The sequence below is a fragment of the Ochlerotatus camptorhynchus genome, unplaced genomic scaffold (genome assembly GCF_037179485.1).
Source record: "Ochlerotatus camptorhynchus isolate MF236.1 unplaced genomic scaffold, CSIRO-AGI_Acam_v1.1 ptg000633l, whole genome shotgun sequence".
NCBI lineage: Eukaryota > Metazoa > Arthropoda > Insecta > Diptera > Culicidae > Ochlerotatus > Ochlerotatus camptorhynchus.
The window spans coordinates 80,448-100,180 of record NW_027041112.1 but is presented as its reverse complement, the minus strand read 5'-3'; the positions used below and the strand labels follow the sequence as shown (position 1 = coordinate 100,180).

Here is a 19,733-nt window from a genome sequence, read left to right as displayed (position 1 = left end):
CATCATCATCATCATCATCATCATCATCATCATCATCATCATCATCATCATCATCATCATCATCATCATCATCATCATCATCATCATCATCATCATCATCATCATCATCATCATCATCATCATCATTATCATCTTCCCTTCGGAAGGGAAGTTAAGCCGTTGGTCCCGGCCCATGTGTGTTTGAATGGGTGCGATATCCTACGCAGGTGTGGAAGCTGCCTTCCTGCACATTTGATTGCCGTCAATGGATGGCAATCGATGTCCGTCGGTGATTGGCACTTGATTGCGGAACAGAGACCGACGTTAAATAAAGGAAAAGGAAAGGATCATCATCATCATCATCATCATCATCATCATCAAAATAAAAGCCTCTTAATTACCGAGTGACAGTTTCAAAGGACAAAGCACCGTACTCAGCATTTGCCACAAAAAAAATGCTTAATGTTCCTTGAACATCTACAAAGTTCTTCTAATCTTTAATTCTTCCATTTCCAGAATGTTTATGATCCAAGTTCCATCAATTTGATCAAAATCTCAGAACATCCATAGCCTTCTCCAAACATCAGAAAAGACCTTGAACCTTTTCTTAGAATTTTCCGAATCATCTGGGCGAAATTAAGATAATTTACCAAAATTCCTGAATCAAACACTGAAGTTCTAAGAAGTATGCTGAATGTGTACAATACTACCTGAGTTTCTGCGAAATTTCCTGAGTTTCTACGAAGTTCACTGAGCTTCTTTAATTTTGATTGAAGTTCTACAAAGTTTCTAGAAATTAAAAAAAGAATGAAGTTTTACGAAATTTGTCAAATTGCTACGCGATTCACTTGACTTCTACAAAGTTCTCAGAATTCCTAGTTGAACTCTTAGAAAGATCCATGAACTTTTTAGAATGAGACAAAGTTTCCTAAATTTCTTCGGGATTTCCTGATCTGTTTTTAATCTTAATAAGATACGAAGCCGTAAGAAGATATTTTAAGTTATGAGAACTTTAATTAAGTTTCTTCAAACAAACAAAAGTTCCCATAGCTTCAACGAAGTTTCTCAAACTTGTATAGTTTTCCATGGTTCTGCAAATTTGTAGAGCTCAAGAATTCGATCAAATTTTCAGAACATCCATGACCTTCTCCAAACATCAGAAAAGATATGAAACCTTTTCTACGAATTTTCCTAAACATCTGGGTGAAACTAAGTTGCCCTATTTTTTAAATCAAACACTGAAGTTCTATGAAGTCTGCTGAATGTTTACAATACTAACAAGCAAGCATGGGAAAATTCATTCACTCGGGCGAGCACCATAGAATCAAAATAGCCATCATCGCCTACAAACAGATTGCCGAACGAGTGCAAATTTTTCCTACCAAGTGACTCTGCAGCTCGACTCAGAACTGACAGCAGTAGAAGGAAAGAAGGATAAACTGAAAGGTCTTCCCCTACCCGATGGTGATGTTGATTTGCGTTGGCGAACCTTGTTTTTCTAGAAATCATCGAAAGAAGTCATTGTTTACAAAAGCTGTTACGCCCCAATTCCAGCTCTATCTAGAATTGTTCTTTGACTTGCCTTGTCTAAACCCGGATTTATGGAACACGATGAGGGCATCGTATAAGTGGAAGAGCCAGGAGGAGGGGTTCATTACTGAGAGTTTGCCACCTTCACACAAATTCTGAGTACGGCTCTGCAAACTCATGCAGGATCAAATCGTTTTGAATCGAAAAATATGCATTAAATATATTAACTGGCTAAGCAAACACAAAATCATCTTATTAACAATGAAATAAGTAGAGGTACAATTAAGTTTAGTTCGGTTTCCTTAAGCCAGTTTATTTAAAAAGCATAGTTTCAGATTGCAGTCGTCATTGCATTCCTCCTATTAATTGACGACAGCATTTTGCTACACAAAATTTCGGGTCAAAAAAAAAATGGTTTCTTATTTTAGGAATTATCAAATGTCTGAATTCTTGTTCCCCAATTCGTGATTTATTAAAATACAGTGCACCAAAGACATTTTCCCTTTTTTCCAAATTTCCACTTTTTCTAAGAATAATAAAATGACCAATCACGTTCCGAAAATAGCTTCAATATCAACTGGCCACGTTTATTGCACATCATAGCCTCCAAATCCCACCGACTCGACACACCTTCTGAACCTGATCGATCAGATGATAAAAAACCCAAGAGGCCATAAAAAGCATCGCCCGGGCACATGATTATCACGCGATTTGGAAACGAGTACATACCGATTTAGGCTGAAGTCTGCTGCTCAAACTCGTGTCATATCATCCGTCCCCTTAGTCGTCCATAAAAGAACCTTAGTAAAGTCGTACCAGTTCAGTTCCGTTCTGACCACCGAAGCCGCACTACTACCTTCAGCCATGAAGACTTCGCTGGCATTAGTTGCCATTTGCGGTATACTCACCTCGGCTGCGATTCCCCGTCGGACGTACGACAACGATCACCGTCGGACGTACGACAACGATCACCAGCACAAACGGTCTTCTCCGGATGACCCGAATCAACATGTGGGCTACCAGGAAATCGAAACCACCTCGGAATTCTGGCGACAGGCCGCCCGCAATACCATCGCATCCAAACTGACCGAATCTCCCGTAGTGTCCAAGCCCAAGAATGTAGTCTTCTTCATCGGTGACGGAATGTCCCCACAAACGGTTGCCGCCACCCGGATGTACCTTGGAAATGAGAACAAAATGCTTCCGTTCGAAGAGTTTGTCAACCTGGCAACCACCCGTACGTACTGTATTGATAAGCAGGTGGCCGATTCGGCATGTACGGCAACAGCGCTGCTCTCCGGGGTGAAAACCAACTACGGCATGGTCAACAAGGCTTCGGAGATTCCTTTCAATAGCTGTGGATCTGGTGCACAGATCGAGGGCCTACTGAAGTGGGCACAGGATAACGGCATGATGACAGGGTTGGTGTCGACAGCACGCGTTACCGATTCAACTGCGGCGGCTGCGTATGCCAGTGTGACTAACGATAACTGGGAAGATGATTCGTACGTGAGAGCAAGCGGTTGTGATCCAGCTAGTAATCCGGACATTGCTCAGCAGTTGGTCCATGGCGAAGTGGGACGGAATTTGAATGTCATTCTTGGTGGAGGCCGAAGACATTTCATACCGTCAACTGACAGGGACGAAGAGGGAAGCTACGGATCCCGAACTGATGGACGAAATTTGATCAACGAGTGGAAGCAGCTGCACCCCGATGGGGAGTTCATCTGGAATAGGACTGCTCTGACCTCAGTTAGGTTCAGTCAAACCGAGCGGTTGTTGGGACTGTTCGAGAGCAGCCATTTGATGTATCACTTGGAAGTTCTGGAGCAAGGTGTGCAGATGACTGAGCCGAACTTGCCGGATATGGTTGCCATTGCGTTGAGGATGATGGACAGACATGAAGGGGGATTCTTTTTGCTAGTTGAAGGTGGTCGAATTGATACGGCCCATCACGAAACGAGACCGCGCTTGGCTCTGGAGGAAACTGCTGAGTTCTCCAGGGCAGTTGACTTGGTTCGGAGTATGACCCGTGAGGATAACACTCTGATTGTGGCTACGGCCGATCATGGGCACACCATGACGTACAATGGATATGCGGTAAGTTCAACATAATTGGTTTTTAATTCAAGTGTAATTATACATTTTAACATGCGAACAGAGCCGCGGCAACGACGTTCTTGGCATTGCTGGTTTCAGCGATGAGGATGGACTTCCGTACGCTACCTTGAGCTACGCTAATGGGCCAGGATACTACGACACGTACAAGGAGGAAAATCGTGGTGAACGGGTGGACATTACCGGAATGGATTTCAAGAACTTCCGGACGCAGTACCCAGCGACGGTTCCGCTGGATGAATCTACGCACGGTGGCGAAGATGTGGTGGTCTACGCTCGGGGTCCGATGGCTCATCTCTTCCGGGGCAACATGGAGCAGAGTGCCGTTCCCCACTTGATCGCCTACGCCACTCAGATGGGACGGTTCAAGGTGTGATATGGGGTTGTGGGTTATAGCTTTAACTTGATTAGATAAGATCTGGTACTCGACGTGTAGAATTGTGACGTTTTTCAATTACACAAATAAGATATTCTTTAAATTTTCCTTGGCTTGAATAATTGTTCAACTATGATATAAAGATAACAGTTATTTAAAAAAATAAAGTATAGAACATGAATTTTAGACGCTAGTGTACATGTGAACTTCCTGTTCCTATAAGCTTTATCTTGATGACCTGACTATCTGGTTCGAATTCAATGCTTGTTGGATTTAGATAAACTAGTTCAAAATGTTCTCACTACACGGCGCAAGTATTAATGTGAGCTTTCAGTATGTGCTAAATATCGAATGCCTGACCATCTAGAAAGTTGCCGTGTTTGGTAAAGAAGGTCAGGTAACTATGACTATCCTGATGATATACACATAAGCGCCGTGTAGTGAGAAAATTGCCAACATATCTGTCTATGGGAGACAGAAGGTTTCAATCACGTGACCAAATTTTCCAAAGACAATACAAGACACCTGCTTAGATCTAATCTTGCTTACCATTGCAAACCATTCTGTTTCCACACTCGAATCTACCTCGGCTTGTTCCACCCAAGGTTGCAAAGACTCATTTCAGCTAAAACAATGTTTTTCTAAATTATGAAATAATTAGATGCCATGATCAAATTTTGAATTGGTAGGATACAAGAAGAGGTTGCAAAGAATGTGTTTGACATATTGAACCTGTTTATTTCACTTCATGAGAGTCACAATCAGCGATTTTTTACAAACTCACTCACTCACTCACTCACTCACTCAGCGATCAGCAAATCGCTGTTTGTGACTCATAGAAAGCAAAATTTACAGGTTTTATGTTTCCAACGCATACTTTGTAACCTCTTCTTGTAAGTTACAAGTAAAACATGCCATCATACCATCTTTTGGTTTTATTATTCCGAAAAACATTATTTTAGCTGAAATGAGTCTTTGCAACCTTGGTTCCACCTGCAAACGTCAAGGTCCATCTTGATAGCACTCCTATGAATGGTCGAGCAAAGTAGTCTACCTTGGTCTCACCCTCGATAGCAAATTGCTATTCATATTCCATGTGGAAAAGACATTCACCAAGTGTAACATCTTGAAAAGTTCGCTCTATCCTCTGATAAACAGGAAGACCACCCTGTCCACAAGCAGATCATTCTGCCGGCTATTGAGTATGGCATGCCAATCTGAGAGAGTTGTGCTGAGTGCCACCACCTAAAGCTTCAGAGGAGCCAAAACAAGATCCTCAGAATGATCCTTAACAGTCCACCGCGAACTCGTAGTTCTGAGATTCACTACCTGGCCGGTCTTCAAACACTCGAGGAGCGAAAGACATCCACGTTGGAAAGGTTCAGAGTCGCCTGTCTTCGATCAAACCACCAGATGATTCGTGATTTGGCAAACTAATTTAAGTAGTTAGTTAGGTTCCTTTGCTCAAGTAGGTAGGTTATCAAATGTTTAAATTCAAACGAAAACAATCCCATATAAGGGTATCCTGAGTATAAGCGCTAAACGCAATCAGCACATTAGAATAACCAATTAAATAGAACAAAGATGAAGAGCCAAAGGCTAACCAATTGAAATGTTAAACCAAATGTTGAAACATAAAAAACGAGAAAATAAACGTAAATTTTACTATTACTACCGCCACTGTTCGGGGTCATTCTCTGCTTGAACGTCAAGCAGTACAGTTCGGTCTTTGCTCGCTCTGTCGAGTTGTTCGATAAACCTTTAGTTTGTTACCAACGTTCGCAGATATACTGCACGTCGCGTCGTCAGTAGTGTTGGTCGCATCGCGTGATGGGAAGACAGTGCTCCCGGAGCAGACTTCGTGACCAAGCGGAGAAGAAGAACAGTGGTGAGAGTAGCTCGGTACCTACCTCGAATAGTCTCGGTGAAGTGGACGAAAAAGAGGAAGAAGAATCAAGGACAGTCCGATGGTACGAGCGGACGCGACGATGTTACCACGACAAACGCCAGCGACATCGGTGATTTCGGCGACGCCGTCAAAAACGAGAATTCTGCCGGCTCGAGTGCAGCGGAAGTCAAGCTTCCTCCACTGGTGGTAAAGGTAGTGCCGCTCAAGATGCTCATTGGGGATTTCGCATCGCTGGACATCGCAGCTGAGTACAAGATCAGCAGGATCGGCACTTAGGTGATGCTCCGGACGAAATCGCCGTCAAATTTCTGAAGGATTCCAATGCGGAATACTTCACGCACGACATCTTCGGTGAGAAGCCCTTCAAGGTAGTCATCAGGGGTCTACCGAATGTTGACCCCAAGGCGATCGAAGAAGCACTCAAGGACCGGTACAAGCTGGCCTCAATAGCTGTCTTTCGGATGACGAGGAGAGACGAAAACGTGAAGACGTACCCGGATTGTCTTTTCCTGGTGCACTTCCAGAAGGGAACTGTCGCCGCCAAAAGCTACTTTCTTCTCCGGTTAGGGAGAGTCTTTCGCTTACTAGGTCAGACACTGTTTTTTGATTCTAGGAGCTACTTTTTTCTCCGGTTAAGGAGAGAAGTTTTCACTTCTAGGTCAAAAGTTCTTCTAGGAGCTATTTTTTTCTCCTGTTAAGGAGAGAAGTTTTCGCTTCTAGGCCGAAGTTTTTTTCGGATTCAAAAAATGAAGAATCTGGAGTAACCTACGAACTTAGTTTTTATTTTCCATTCTGTACAAAGTGATCTTAAATCTATGTGTTACATTAGCGATCTATAATTATGTAAAATAATTTCCTGTCACTATGGAATTTTCCATGTCCCTACCAATACCGAACTTTAAGCTGATTCCTGCTAGTTATAATTGAATTTCTACGCGGGCTTAAAAAGGGCTAATCTATGTTTTCGAGTCCTTATATACTATGTACTTTTTCGGAACCGGGATTTCTCAATATGATCATTACTTTATTACTTTTTGTAACTCAGATCCGATATGGATCTACAAATAAGAATTCGAACATTTGTAACGTTTAAGCATTAGATTATTATCCTTCGTGAAGGATGAACAAAGACGGAAAACTAATCTTAATCTATATGCGCAAATATGTCGCGTGTGGGCGTGTTTATCCTACTCGAGCGCATATGCATCCTAAGTAAATAGTGCAGTCAGATTATGTAATCGAGCTGTCGTTGTTTTGCCCTACTTTTCATTTCTTTTCCTTGACCTTGGTATCGACATCAGCTAAGAGTCGAAGCCTAAGCCTAAGCCTAAGGCTTATACAACTATGCGGGTTGGCTTATAGACTTGATCCTAAATTAATAGCCTCGCGGTAACAGGAACGGTGACGCTGAATGCGCTGCAGGCTATCCGCTCAATGTACTCCATCATCGTACGATGGGAGGCATACCGTGTAGGCCATCGCGATGTGACCCAGTATCAACGATGTCTGAACTTTGGACACGGCACTCTCAACTGCAACATCAAGCCACGCTCCAGCAACTGCGCTCACAAACCCCCCTCTTCTGACTGCCCAACGGATATATCCGTGGCGTTAAAATGCGCCAACTGTGGTGGTGCACATCAACGTTCTGACAGACAGTGCTCCAAACGCGAGGACTTCAAACGCATCCGAAAACAGGCGGCAACTAACAACCAACCAGGATGCAAGAAGGACAAAGTCCCGGCATTTCGGACGGAGGATTTCGCGCCTCTTCGTGCTCCTCAGCAAAGGCAAGCGAATTCGCGGGTGCATTCCGCTCAAGCAACTTCGGGTGATTCTGCTGGCCAAAGCTCTCCATCCCCCCTGGATTCTGGAGACAACTAACAGCGCAAACCAACAACAACCCCGATCTGTTCTCAGCGGATGAACTGATGGAAATTTTCACCAACATTCCGGTGCTCGGTAAGTTCATCATCCAGCATGGCGTCTAAACCGCTAGCTATCGTCACCTGGAATGCTTGCTCTGTAAGAGCAAAAGAGATTGAGCTTGCCGACTTCCTCCGCAAGCACAGCATCGACGTGGGCCTTCTAACCGAGACTCATCTAATGTCCGGCGACAGCTTCTGGTTGTCTGACCACAACATTATTCGGCTCCACACCTCTATCATCGAGGCCCTTGGTGTGGAGGTGGAGTAATCGACTGGATACGTCCAGTTCATCGCCGTCTACTGCCCTCGACAGTGTGCCGCCAGCAGTGGACTAGCGGCTAAATTCAAGAAAGACCTGTCCACCATCACCCGTACCGCTTCCCGCTTCGTAGTTGGAGGAGATCTAAATGCTCGCCATGAGGCCTGGCGAAACTACCAGCAGAACCAGAACGGGCATCTGCTGTTCGACCACTCGCAGCATGGGCTGTACTCCGTTTGGTTTTCGAATGAGTCAACATTCATCTCACCGGCGGGAAACCCATCGACGCTAGACCTGTTCCTGTCAAATACCAGCTTGTCCAAGCCGGTAGCTTTGAACGAACTCAGCTCCGACCACCAACCGGTGGTGGCTGAACTGGGCTGCAACGTGGCCCCTGCTCAAAGTCTGCACAAGGGCTACCACCGCGTAAACTGGGCCCAGTTTGGACGCGTGGTAGACAGACACATCATCGACAACCCGCCGCTTAACACCGTGGAGGGCATCGACCGAGCGTTGGAGGGACTCCACCAAGCCATAACCGTAGCTGACGAGGCGTGTGTCCGACGAGTTCCTGTGAGGGGTAAGTTTATTGCCATTGATTCCCACACCCAACTCTTGATTCGCCTGATAAATGTTCGTAGACGTCAATTTCAGAGGACTGGATATCTGGACAAAAAACGTGAAATGGCCGATCTGAACAGGCAGAATCTGCATTTCCTTGGCTCAAATATCCAAAGTCCGCTCGAAGATCAGGTTGCGCAATGCGTTCAAAACCTACATGCCTCCCCTTGTGTCGTGCCTCCGGCGGATATGATTACAGTACAACAGATTTGCTCAGCGCTGAAATGCACCAAGATCATGAAGGCTCCCGGGTTTGACGGTATATTCAACTTGATCTTGAAGAGACTCAGCATGAAAGTGCAGTCTCTTCTAACCGCTATATTCAACAGATGCTTGGAACTGCCCTACTTTCCTATCATCTGGAAGCTAGTTTAAATCATACCAATCCGCAAACCCGGAAAGGATCAAACATTGCCTTCAAGCTACAGACCAATCAGCCTCCTTTCAGCGCTGAGCAAATTGTTCGAGAAACTCATTCTCAATCGTTTGATCAAGTTTGTCGAGGAAAATAACATTCTCCTTCCGGAACAGTTTGGGTTCAGAAAGGGGCACTCCACCAATCATCAGTTAGTACGGGTGAATAACATCCGAAGTAACAAAGCTGTATCCAAGTCCACAGCCATGGCATTGTTAGACGTTGAGAAAGCGTTTGATAATGTCTGGCACAATGGGCTTGTATACAAGCTTTGTAACTTCAACTTTCCATTACATCTGGTTAAAATCACCCGTAGGTACCTCCAGCAAAGGTCGTTTAAGGTATCGTTGAATGGTTGTCTTTCAGACACGTTTTCCATCCCAGCAGGAGTCCTGCTGGGCCCCTTGCTTTACAGCATTTACATTTCCGACATTCCTCCCCTAGGAGACGGTTGCGTGTTTTTCCTGTTCGCAGATGATACCGCAATAGCCGTCAAAGGAAGGATGCCTCGCGAAATAACGAACAAACTTCAATGATGACTTAACGCCTTTGCTGATTATGCCACCACGTGAAAAATCAAAAACTCGAGCGATCATGTTCCTCCATCGGCAATCGCCCAAACTGAAACCGGCTCCATCTTGTACTGTAATAAGGGATGGGTAAACAAGGGTTGAGTGGTCTGCCGAAGTAACCTATCTCGGGATGTTGTTCGATGAAAAACTTCTCTTTCGTTCGCATGTAGAGAAAACCGTTGTCAAGTGTTCTGCCTTGGTTAGGTGTCTGTATCGGCTGATTTGCCGCAGATCCCGCCTCTCAAAGGCGAACAAACTGGCTGTCTATAAACAAATCATAGCACCTGCGATCCTCTACGCAACTCCGGTGTGGGAATCATGTGCACAGACTCACAGGAACAAAATTCAGGTCGCTCAGAATAGAGTGCTGAGGATGGTTCTTGATTCTACACGAAGAAGCAGGCATTGCCAAATTGTAGTTATAAGTAGTTTCCTTTTCATTTTAAAACAAACTAATCCCACCAAGGTGGTCATTCTCTAAAACAGGCCTGATAGGTCTAGGAACTGTAATTAATAATAATTGAAATTCAAAAGAACTAAAGTTGAAAAGACGCATCTGTGTCACTTGATAAGTAATACATGTAAACCACACAAATTCAAGAAATAAGTATCATTTAAAGTAAAAAAAGCCCCTATTCGGGTAAAGTTGCTCGTCATCATCAGGGTGAAGAACATAAAAATCACTCAGATTATTCGTGAAGAAAGCGCCTACAAATCTAAGTACTCCCCAATCACTATGGAACGGCTTGCTATGCCCCGCCACATAAGCAACAAAATCCAGGAAATTATAATTGAGGCAGGGCATAGCAAGCCGTTCCATAGCATAACTCTCCAAGTAGGAGAAACTTACAATCAGGCTTGCTTCCACTCACTTGCTATAAAAACATGATTTTCTGAATTTTGACATCATTAGATGTTATAATCATATTTTGTACTTGTTAGATACAAGAAGAGGTTGAAATGCAAGTGTTTGACACATGAAACCTGTCAAATTTGCTTTCAGATAGTCACAATCAGCGATTTTACGACTCGCGAGCGCTCACTCTGAGTGAACGCTCACGAATCATAAGATCGCTGATTGCAACACTCTGGTAGCAAAATTGGCAGGTTTTATGTGTCAAACACTTGCCTTTCAACCTCTTCTTGTATCTAACAAGTACAAAATATGATTATAACTTCTAATGAATTCAAAATTCAGAAAATCATGTTTTTATAGCAAGTGAGTGCAAGCAACCCTGCTTACAATGCTAACATTGAAGCATAAATAGAGCTACCGTCTAATAAGTTCAGTGCTTGGTACTGAAATCGTCGGTTTGATACAATACTGTCACAAGTAGAAACCAGGGTTACTTCCACTCAGTTGCTATAAAAACGTGTTTTTTGGAATTATGAAATCATGAAATAGTATCATGCTAATTAGTACTTGTAAGTTACAAGGAAAGGTCATAAAATCTGGCAATATTTCTCACTCTGAGTGAACGCTCACGAATCATAAGATCGCTGATTGTGACGCTCTGAAAGCGAAATTGACAGGTTTTATAAATCAAACACATACTTTAGACCCTCTTCTTATTACTTACAAGTTCAACATATCATTATAACATCTAATGATTGCATAATACCGAAAAATATTTTTTTATAGCAAGTGAGTGGAAGCAACCTTGGTTGAAACTTTTCGTTTTGATGGCAAATAGTGTAAAGTTTCATCCCACAAAAACCCATTTTGAAAATTTCGGAAAAATCGAATGTTTCAGATAGATATGCCTTGCTACTTTTTCAAAAAAGCCAAAAATAAAGTAGCATAAAAGGTACATGTTGAGTTGCGATTGAGTTGCCCCTAAGCATGTAGATAATACAACAAACGGCCCAAAGGGCCATCATTTAAAATATCATTACCCCTGCGCACTAATGCAACCCTTACACTAATGCAACGGCGATGGAGGTTAAAACGAAAATTCATCCCAATGTACCTTATCCCAAGTCCAAATCCAACCTGTTAAAAAAATGTTGTCCTTAACCTCGAGTACGCTGCGAGTATTCGGTCTCCGTTCTACTAACTTTAGTCATAAGAAATAATGCTATTATTATTTTGATTTACGACTCCGCAAAGCTAACGCAATTGAGCCTTTACAAATAAATGATATTATAAAAAAAAACATATTTCGATAACTGATTAATATCAAAGCAAGGCCACAAGTATACCAACATAAGGTCGATCCCTTAAGATACATTAAGATATTCATATGTTATCGGTTAGTTATCGGTTCCTGATCGGATTCGGTCAGAGAGCGCATAGGGCGTCGTTGTGCCAATTTGGTCGTGGCACATTTCGAGTATCAGAGAGTAATTGCAGTTAGATCAAGAGTGCCTGAGAAAAACACAAGTACTTTCGCAGAATACCCGAACTTGCGATAGTGGAGATATGATCGCAGACAAGCAGACATAACACATCGTTTTTAACGGTCAATTTAAATGTTTCTTAGTTGGTAGTACCACCACTTCTGATGCACATAATCAATTCCCTAGCGTTTGACGTTTACACACTACAACCATCTGATGAGTGTATTTCCCATCATAGTGTATACGACAGATGGCGGTAGGGTGTACAATGATAAATGTTCAATGTGGTGTGTCTGCTTATCTGTGATATAACATTGAGGTAACGTTAGGATAAATCAAAACATTGAGAAATATAACGCATCACTTTCAGAAATACTTCACTTCGCAACCGATGAACCATTCCGACGGCCATATGAGTACCCAAGTAACCATAGAGTCGCAATATAGCTTGTATATTCTTCCTTTGCTTGAGTATGGTTAGTTGGCGAATCTGATGAAACTGTCACTTCTTGAAACTGATGCCTTTCATATTTCTTTCATTCTCTTTTCGCACACGGAGAGCACGTCGGACCAGCGATTTTGGACGTGGTGGACATGTAACCTACTACACCAACCAGCGAGGAAGGAGTCACCATCGAACCAGGAACGGAAATTAGTGCGGATTTATATCCCTCGGAAAACAAGAAAAACACGGAAAAGGCGGAATCATGTTAGAACCAACCAAGGACGATCTACGGAAGGAAATTGTCAGTGAAGCACGGAATGAAATACGAAGCGTTAGAGAAAAAGTCCAAGGGATTCCAAAAGAAACAATTAAGGGCGGCGGAAGAGCAGAATATGGTGAGAGCAGTCCAATTCTATTTTTACAAATTAAATATCAAAATTAAACTAAACACGTGCTAGGTTTGAAAAGAATATTTTTGAACCTGGAAGCGTGTATGTAATACCAATATACATTTGATAACGGTGATGCATACATGCGGAGATTATTGTGAATGAAAGTATCCTCGGAATGGGTGTGACTCTCCAGACATTCTGAAATGGGTTGCTTGATCTACAATAGAGCTATCATCTTCTAACTCCAGGACTAAAGCTGTCTACAATGACCATAAATGCGACATTGTAGAGAAAGTTTCTCCATAATATCACTCGGCCAGTGGGGGTTAGAGGGAACCCAAGTAACAATTTAGTAACCATTTGGCATCTACTCTGATTTATGATGGGTTTATAACGGTAATGAACAATCCATTTAGCTTAAATACAGCATTTCAAAGTGAAAAACATTGCTGCTTAGTAATTCAGCTTTTTGCTGTTTTAAAAACCTTTTATAGTCTGGCAAGAAAGTCAAAAACTGTCTTGTTTTAAACATAAATTTAAAACAGTTCTCAATCCCTCCTCAAAACTGTTCTGTAATTCAAGCATAAACGTCATTAACAATTGTTTATTAATGTCTTGATATAATACTTTATAAACGTGTTATATCGTTATAAAAGCAACCATAAAACCATTAGGTTTTGCATTAGAGCAAAAAGCATTTATTGTTGCTTTTTAGGCTTTTAAAGTGCATCATAAACTCCCCAATTACTCTGTTTACAAATTGAGCTTGAAGATGGTTCCTCATAATTAATAAAAGCCAAATTTATGACAGGGAAATCTCGAAGGATAGACGAAGTAGGATGAAACATTCAAGTCTATTTCAACAAAATTTACTTCTTTAGAAGAACCAGCACACCATCAACGACTGACCTGGCTGAAAAGAGTAAAGTGAGCGTGGCCGTCGAATTCATAAAACATTGTTGAAAGTTAAAAAAAAACATACCAGTCTTCTCCAGATCTTGCGAATAGATGATAATCGAAATAACAACCGACAGCTAACCACTGAACTGTTAGTTAGCGGAGATTAGCTGGTTTCCGATCCATAGCAGCGATTTTATTCGGCGAAAGAATCAACTCTTCGAAAATTTCATTCAAGCATACATCCCTGCATCGTTGGATGGTGCACTTCTGTAATCATCCGGAAGAAGGGGATCTTTTTCGGGAACGATTGCACTTCCAGCTGTTCAAAATGCGAAATGTTGTATAACAGTATCGCAAACTATCTGAGTAACTGCTCCCAATCCATCGGGAGAAAACCGCCTGGAAGAATCCTGGATCTCACAGCGCAACTATCGAAAGATAAACAAACTTTGACGTTTAACTTTTTGCAGGCAACTTTGCCTCCATAAATGCTGCCATAAATCTGAACGGGTTAGGATCAAGTAAAATGGCTTTAGATAATTGCAATTCAGCCTGCAAGTTTTCTTCATAAAAGCCATTTTAAACCCTTATTAATTTGTTAAGGAATTCTTGAAAGCAAAACAACTTTTTCACAAATGACCCATGAAAATCAACTTTTATGCCACCGCCATGTTACAATTAGTTTGCTTATTTTTTACAATCTTCGATTTTCAATCAATATTTCCTTAGATATAACTATATTTTGGTAAATTTAGCAATGAGCAAACATTTAAATGCGAAATAATAAAAAAAAAGTCTCGGCCAAGCTCGATCAGAAGAATATATTTTTTTTTTCAATTTTTAATAATTAGTCAAATTGACGTTTTACGAGGGTGGACTTTATTTTTTCGAAGTTTTCACGTACATTTCACATAAAATTTAGTATGGCACTTAAAACTAGGCCACTTAATAAGAACTATTGTTATCAATTTGGATATTCAACAAGATTTTTATACCATCAGTTTCTATTTTAATTATTTTGATAAGATCGGATTAATAAATCCTTTTCTATCTTGATTGATGCTTTCCTAGTGGATTCAGCATGCAGCTAGAAGAAATGACTCGGAAAGAGTTTTTATTGTTGCTAAATAGTTTTTATTGTAGCTTGCAAATGGTTCTCAATGCGTTCGTCATACAACCTTTTGCAGTAAATCAATCTTGAAGAGCTTCGAGAATACACCCTTCAGAACCTTCTCCAGGGTGGGCCAACTAGACATATTCTAGTCTTAATGAGGTTTTGGTGGATGCATTAATGGCAAAATAGCCGTGACCAAGGTTTTATGAATGTTGTTTTATAGTTGCTTTGTAGTATTTCATAAAACTTAAAATGTTACTTGGGAAGACACACACACCGTCCAAAAAATAAGAGACCAATCGCAGTCCTACGTCAAGTTTCAGTTCGTGCGCCTAGGCACATACTCTTCTACTTTTTAATGTCTAACTTAACGCCGTCCAAGTGTAGATTATTTTGTTACAATGATATTTACCTTTAAGGTCTTTATCGGATAATTATAAGAAACCGACAACTCCAATAATTTCACGAATAAAAAAAAAACTATTGAAATGGATCGATCCGTTCGATTTTTAAGAGGTTTGGAATAGAATAAAAAGATCTATTAATTGATCCTTATTTCGATTCAAGTTCACCCATTACTAGTTTTGAAGCAGCTTCATCAGCATTGAGAACAGTATTTAGTTGCAGAGCGTTGATATCTGAGCCGGTCTTGTTCTGCCGGTCAAAACCATCGCAGCGAAGCCCTTTTCGTATTTAGAATCTCATCAGTTCTCTCACATCCCTGACATGGGTTTCCTACATACTGTCATGCGTCCAAAAATCAATTACCCCACAGTCAATCCCCCTAAGCAAATCTCAGCTGATCTTGAATGTGTTGAAGGGCAGGTTCAACCCGTTGGGGGCAATGTAATCTCATGTCACTTTTAATTAAATCCCACAGCTGGTCCGTCATCATAGGTGTTCGATTTAAACGGGCCCTTTTTGATTGCGTATAATGGATTTCAAACCCAACTAATGAATTCAATCAACATTCTACCCGACGTTCCATCCGATGGGTTGCTATCGTCAAAGTGATGTGATTTCATTGAAACACGCACATCTACCTTTTTGTATAAATATTCATTTAAATTGGCAGCGTCGGATTACCTGCACAGGATAAAAAAAAGTCAACCGAAGATCGCTTTTCAAATTAGGGCGAAGCTGATTTTCTGAGCAATGACAGTTACCACCGATTCATCGCGAATAAAAACTCGTCTCCCAGGCGCAATTTCGCCCTTTTGATAAGTTGATGACGATTTATAAAAAAAAAATCATTCTAGATGCTTGATTGAGTGATTGTGCGTTGGGAGCCATGCCATAAAAAAATTGAAACGAATCAACGCTCATCCCAATTCCCGCTTTCCGGCTGTACCGGCTATGCCGGATGGAGCCAAACAGAAAACATCCCCTTATTTGAGCCGAGCCATATCATCATACAGCCAATATTGGCAGTCGATTTAATTTTTCCCATTCCCCATGGGATGAGGATTCTTGGGAACCAATCTCTGAATTTGAACGAGGATAAAAAAAACAGGGAGTCTGGAAGGAAGTATGCCATTTATGCTAACAATAGAGCACATCTTCCATCGCTGTCTTCCACTGCCGCGTCGTCGCCGCTCATTTTCTCTGGAATCGCATATTTCTGTGATCAATATCAATCTGTGCGGGGCGTCGAGGATTGCGAACGTCGTCTGAAAATCCAACTGGCGGATGCCAATAAAGCATAAAACTACGGTCGAGATGGTGTTGGTATGCTGGCTCTTGTCGATAGGCTGGGATTAAAAGAAGGGAGTTCCTTTTGCTCACTCCCTGGGGTAGAAGGAAATTGCGATCGTTTGTTTAAAAATAAAAATAAAAAAAAAAAACGACAAAATGAAAGATAATGAAGGTGAACCGGAGGAATCATCCAGGATGTTCTTAAGATGAAGGGATGAGCTGAACTCGTCGGCACGGGATAATGAATTTCCGTGAAGTGTCGTTCTGTTGAAGAGCTATCATCCTTTAACACACACACACAGCAATTTCCCACTCGAAATGTAATCGACTTACAGGAACAATGGCGATAGGGAAAAAGGCTAATGAATGTTGCGATTCCGAACCAGCTTTAAGCAGCGGATAATATTACATAACGGAAATGTGTGGCTGACCAACGGTGGCCAGAGAAATCTCCTCCGAACTGATTTCATCTGATTAAGGATAATTTACGCACGCGAAAGCGAACATGCTTGGGGGATAATTAATTGTCGAAGCGGTAAATTACCACTATCAATCGAAGCTAGTTTGTCGGTTAGGTGGCGATAATAACCGCCTAGCTTTGATCGTCCTTGTTTGCAGTTAATTTCCATATGTGTGCAAACCCATTATTGAAACCAGAAATGCACGACTAATCCAACCCACTGATTATGACAACAACCATTGCATCTTCATTACCACTTTGCCGTCGAGCTTCTTGCCTCGGTGGATTGGAGTCCAGCCTCATCATCATTCGCCAATCTAATCGTTGATTGGAGCCAAGCTCTGCATCGGTTGAAACTCTGATCCATTCTTGTGCTCGAGCTGCAGCTCTGCCAATCGTGGATTGTGGTGCAAATATTCTAATTACGGTTTATTGGTTTCGTTTAGTTCAATGCAATGCCCTGATCTGCTGGCTGCTTGCTTAAAGCAACTATGGATGCTTACCGACAGCTTTGGCTAAAAGCCAATAATTCCTAAGGATTATTGATTCTACTTTACAGTTATTACCCGTCGGTGCCAGCACTGGAATGGTAGCAGCGAGATCGGAGGGGTATTAGAGAAACAATCGGTTGTTGGCTATCGAGCTATATTGGACGATGCTGTTTCAGATGATAATAATTGATCAATTCAGTTTTAATTCTACCAGTGTTCTTTCTAAATGGAATGAATAGATGGGGAGCAAAGGTCACGACTATAAATAAGCTAGCTGCTATAGACACTTTCATATTTGGTTGAATAAGTATGGTAGATTAGCATTGGAGTAGCTTGAAAATTTTACTGGAGGGGGTTTTGACATTTGTTTGTTTTGTTTAATTACGGCTTAATAGAAACTCTGGAACTGCCATTCAATCAGAAGGCTAAGGTTATTTGCTATTTTATTTTCCTGTTGGAAAAATTTCCGCTTCGTCCAATTACATCACTTATTATTGTAAGGCTTACTTTTTTTTAAAGGGTTGAACATTAAATTGTATTATATTTATTTCAAAACAACGCATGGGGGAACCTTAAAAGCTTATTGATTTTGAACCAGCAATAATCGTTTGTTCAAGCTTTTTGTAATGAAATTTCATATTATCTAAATCTCATATAAAAGCCTTATAAGATTTAGATAATATAGGCACTCAAACTTATGAAAATTATCATGTTAGAAAATTCTCAGAGTTAGAGATGGTTCCATGAATTTTGTAATAAGATTTTATTTTAAATTAGAATCATCAATTAAATTTCAGGCAAAGGTGTCAAAATTAAATTAAATTACTTTGAATTTATTATTAACAAAAATTCTATAAATTTCATACATTCATGGCATAGGAAAATGTTTAAAATATATGTCAAAGAACAATTCTTAAAATCCTGCGAGTTAAAATGAAAATAGTATTGAAATCCCAAACTTGACCTTATCAAACATTCCAGTTTCATTAAGGGGGATTTCCGGTTCAATTGACCTAAACTTTGGATTTTTTTTTTCAGGGAACTGGTAAGAGTTTGAAACCTGAGTTTTTTGTCAAATCTTTATTCATTCTTGCTCTACAACTGGGAATTTTTCAAGTCCAAAAATCCAAAATGGCGTCCAATATGGCGGCTGCCCGGCGGGTACTTCCCAAAACTGCGAGCAGCCTAGAGGTCGCAAATCGTCACCTCGAAAGAAAATCGGCTCAGTTTCTTGAAGAGTATAGTTCAGAGAATGGAATGAACTAGAATCTTTGAAAAATCTAAAAAATTGACAAAATGGCGGTAACTAGGTAAATGACTTTTTTTCAAATGCCCGCCATTTTGTCAAATTTTGAGATTTTTCAAAGATTGTAGTTCATTCCATTCTCTAAACTATACTCTTCAAGAAACTGAGCCGATTTTCTTTCTAGGTGACGATTTGCGACCTCTAGGCTGCTCGCAGTTTTGGGAAGTAGCCGCCGGGCAGCCGCCATATTGGACGCCATTTTGGATTTTTGGACTTGAAAAAATTCCCAGTTGTAGAGCAAGAATGAATAAAGATTTGACAAAAAACTCAGGTCTCTAACTCTTACCAGTTCCCTGGAAAAAAAAAATCCAAAGTTTAGGTCAATTGAACCGGGAATCCCTCTTAAAAATCCATAAATATGCCTTAACATATACGAATATTTTTTTTTACGTAGGACTACGTCTTTCTTTACTATACTGGGGGTCACATTAAGATTACGGATATGAGGCATGCCATAACTTAGAAGGCTATTAGGCAAACACGATTAGACAAAAGAGCTAGATAAAATGGGCTATTAATCCAAAATTTTAAATATCATCCTTCGTAGCCAAACAATTCTGATTTTTAAAGCTCAAATTACTTTGAAATTTTTCACTACATACATACACACCGATAATCTTACATTCGCCATGATTTCGATGGCCATTTTATCAATAAAAATATCACTTTAGGAACATTCAGAACACATTCTCGAAAACCATCCCGGCTTTCACCTTCTAATCTAATCTAATCTAACACCAAAACAGCCAGTTCATGAAAGCATCCTGGAAAAATGATAGATATACCTCCATCACTTTTTTTTTTTTCTATTTGGTATATGTTGCACATCATAGATGCGCAAAATATATCAAAATGGCCAGGCCTACTGTGTAGCATTTGAGAG

The 19,733-nt window shown here is 41.0% G+C and overlaps 2 protein-coding genes across 2 annotated transcripts in view; both read left to right on the top strand.

Moving 5' to 3' along the window:
* LOC135714252 (GTP-binding protein Rhes-like) overlaps positions 1 to 19,733 on the top strand; it is a gene marked incomplete at its 3' end in the record, with an annotated part of 351,688 nt that overhangs the window by 277,927 nt on the left and 54,028 nt on the right. The gene's annotated exons all lie outside the window — the stretch shown is intronic.
* LOC135714254 (membrane-bound alkaline phosphatase-like) lies at positions 2,374 to 4,064 on the top strand. The gene is made up of 2 exons (XM_065237585.1): positions 2,374 to 3,609; positions 3,671 to 4,064. The coding sequence occupies exons 1-2, from the start codon at positions 2,374 to 2,376 to the stop codon at positions 4,001 to 4,003; spliced, it is 1,569 nt and encodes a 522-aa protein (XP_065093657.1). The 3' UTR covers positions 4,004 to 4,064.

Coding starts and splice junctions, on each gene's coding strand:
- LOC135714254 (XM_065237585.1), top strand. CDS start 2,374: ATGAAGACTTCGCTGGCATTAGTTGCCATTTGCGGTATACTCACCTCG. Junction 3,610..3,670: donor TGACGTACAATGGATATGCG/GTAAGTTCAACA, acceptor ACATGCGAACAG/AGCCGCGGCAACGACGTTCT.